Raw genomic sequence first — 2,666 nt, forward strand, 5'->3', positions numbered from 1 at the left:
AAAGCTAGCAGCGCACAATACAGACACACTAGCTAAAAGCTAGCAGCTTACAATACAGACACACAAGCTAAAAGCTAGCAGCTCACATTACAGACACACTAGCTAAAAGCTAGCAGCTCACATTACAGACACACTAGCTAAAAGTTAGCAGCTCACAATACAGATGAGCTAGCTAAAAGCTAGCAGCTCACAATACAGACGCACTAGCTAAAAGCTAGCAGCGCAAAATACAGATGAGCTAGCTAAAAGTTAGCAGCTCACAATACAGATGCACTAGCTAAAAGCTAACAGCTCACAATATAGATGAGCTAGCTAAAAGCTAGCGGCGCACAATACAGACGCGCTAGCTAAAAGCTAGCAGCTCACAATATAGATGAGCTAGCTAAAAGCTAGCAGCGCACAATAAAGACACACTAGCTAAAAGCTAGCAGCGCACAATGCAGACGCGCTAGCTAAAAGCTAGCAGCTCACAATACAGATGCACTAGCTAAAAGCTAGCAGCTCACAATATAGACGCACTAGCTAAAAGCTAGCAGCTCACAATGCAGACGCACTAGCTAAAAGCTAGCAGCTCACAATACAGACACACTAGCTAAAAGCTAGCAGCTCACAATACAGACGCACTAGCTAAAAGCTAGCAGCTCACATTACAGACGCGCTAGCTAAAAGCTAGCAGCGCACAATACAGACGCGCTAGCTAAAAGCTAGCAGCTCACATTACAGACGCACAAGCTAAAAGCTAGCAGCTCACAATATAGACGCGCTAGCTAAAAGCTAGCAGCTCACAATACAGACGCACTAGCTAAAAGCTAGCAGCTCACAATATAGACGCACTAGCTAAAAGCTAGCAGCTCACAATGCAGACGCACTAGCTAAAAGCTAGCAGCTCACAATACAGACGCACTAGCTAAAAGCTAGCAGCTCACAATGCAGACGCACTAGCTAAAAGCTAGCAGCTCACAATACAGACGCACTAGCTAAAAGCTAGCAGCGCACAATACAGACGCGCTAGCTAAAAGCTAGCAGCTCACATTACAGACGCACAAGCTAAAAGCTAGCAGCTCACAATATAGACGCACTAGCTAAAAGCTAGCAGCTCACAATGCAGACGCACTAGCTAAAAGCTAGCAGCTCACAATACAGACGCACTAGCTAAAAGCTAGCAGCTCACAATGCAGACGCACTAGCTAAAAGCTAGCAGCTCACAATACAGACGCACTAGCTAAAAGCTAGCAGCTCACAATATAGACGCACTAGCTAAAAGCTAGCAGCTCACATTACAGACACACTAGCTAAAAGCTAGCAGCATTCAATACAGATATGCTAGCTAAAGACACCCACCCTGGTCAAGAGGAGTGCCCTGCCAAGGAAAAGTAATATAGACACTGCTCTTCTTTGATGGGTGTATAATAAAAATAATAAAAATGCGAAAGGTGTAAACCAGATGTGAAAAGGTACTCTAGATGAGTACACAAGTTTAATAAGTAAATTAATGACATGAACAGGTAAGAACAAGAGAAATACTACAAAGCAGGTGTGATCAGGTGAAAATCAAGTGAACAAGAAGAATCTAATGAATAAACTGATCATCATAACATAAAAACATAAAAATCAAGGTGTGCACAGACGGGAAACAGGTGCAAAGCCAGCAGCCTGTCAGGACTTACTTTGGGTAGTTGGTGCAGTACTGTGTGTAGATTTCAAAGTACTCGCTCTGAAACAGGAATATGAGGCCAAATGTTACAACTTTTAAAATTCCCACGGGACTAGAAACACTTGAACATGAACGTTTTGTCTTTAAATCATCTCGTTATATTTTCACCTTCATAACAAAACATCTGGCGATGGCGACGGGGTCGTTGTCACACAGGTCCAGATCCTGCAGCAGCTCGCTGTGGAGGGGAAGCAGTTACCATGACAACGCCACAGAACAACATCACAACTTTTTTTTCTGTTCCTCTGTCATCTTGCAAACTGTTCCATCACTTTTGTTGTAAGTAAAGTCTTTGAGCAGCTCATCATCCACCATGAAGGAAAGGTTTCACCTGTTGAACTCATAGATGTCCTCGATGTTCCCAAAAAGAGCGCAGACCTGCTCGGGATGGATGGACAGGTTGGACTGATCGATGATGTGAGCCAGATAATCCTGCAGGAGGAAAAGAACGTTATCAGGAGAAGGAGAACTCAAACTTCACGTTTCTTTCTTCAATCACTTTTCTACGTTTTGTGTCACGTGAGCCTGTTTTACAGGCGTGGCCTCTTTTTTGATTCTTTGTTGTTTCTTTCAGATAATTAAAGAAAATAATTAAAAAAAATTAAGAAGTTAACTGAATATAATCTTAAACAATGTTTAATGTCTGAGAGCACGTGTATTCTGTTCCAACAGAGTTATAGTTGTTCAGCAGGAGGCAGAAGGAATCAAAGTATTTTAAAGTATTATATAATTATAATATAATAAAATAAAAACTGATTTGTGTCTTTGGTTTGATGAAATTACAAAAAAATATATATTTGTCTTAGTTTTGAACATTAAAAAAACATTATGTTATTAATCCTACAGCAATAAATAATCACTGATCACCTTAATTATTTTTAAAGATTTGTGAAAATAATCATGTGTGTTGAGTTCAGGTCTCTGGTCTTGGTTCAGGTATCTTTGTTGAGTT

At 40.8% G+C, this 2,666-nt stretch overlaps 1 protein-coding gene across 1 annotated transcript in view; it reads right to left on the reverse strand.

Annotated features, from left to right (window-relative positions):
• LOC119418399 (pleckstrin homology domain-containing family G member 3) overlaps window positions 1-2,666 on the reverse strand; it is a 22,737-nt gene that overhangs the window by 13,383 nt on the left and 6,688 nt on the right. The window contains exons 3-5 of the mRNA XM_037685675.1: window positions 2,046-2,146; window positions 1,823-1,892; window positions 1,668-1,714 (exon numbers count right to left, since the gene is read on the reverse strand). Of these exons, the coding sequence (XP_037541603.1) occupies window positions 1,668-1,714; window positions 1,823-1,892; window positions 2,046-2,146 (218 nt within the window). The remainder of the gene's footprint in view (window positions 1-1,667; window positions 1,715-1,822; window positions 1,893-2,045; window positions 2,147-2,666) is intronic.

The sequence above is a fragment of the Nematolebias whitei genome, chromosome 12 (genome assembly GCF_014905685.2).
Source record: "Nematolebias whitei isolate Nwh7 chromosome 12, NemWhi1, whole genome shotgun sequence".
NCBI classification, from domain to species: domain Eukaryota; kingdom Metazoa; phylum Chordata; class Actinopteri; order Cyprinodontiformes; family Rivulidae; genus Nematolebias; species Nematolebias whitei.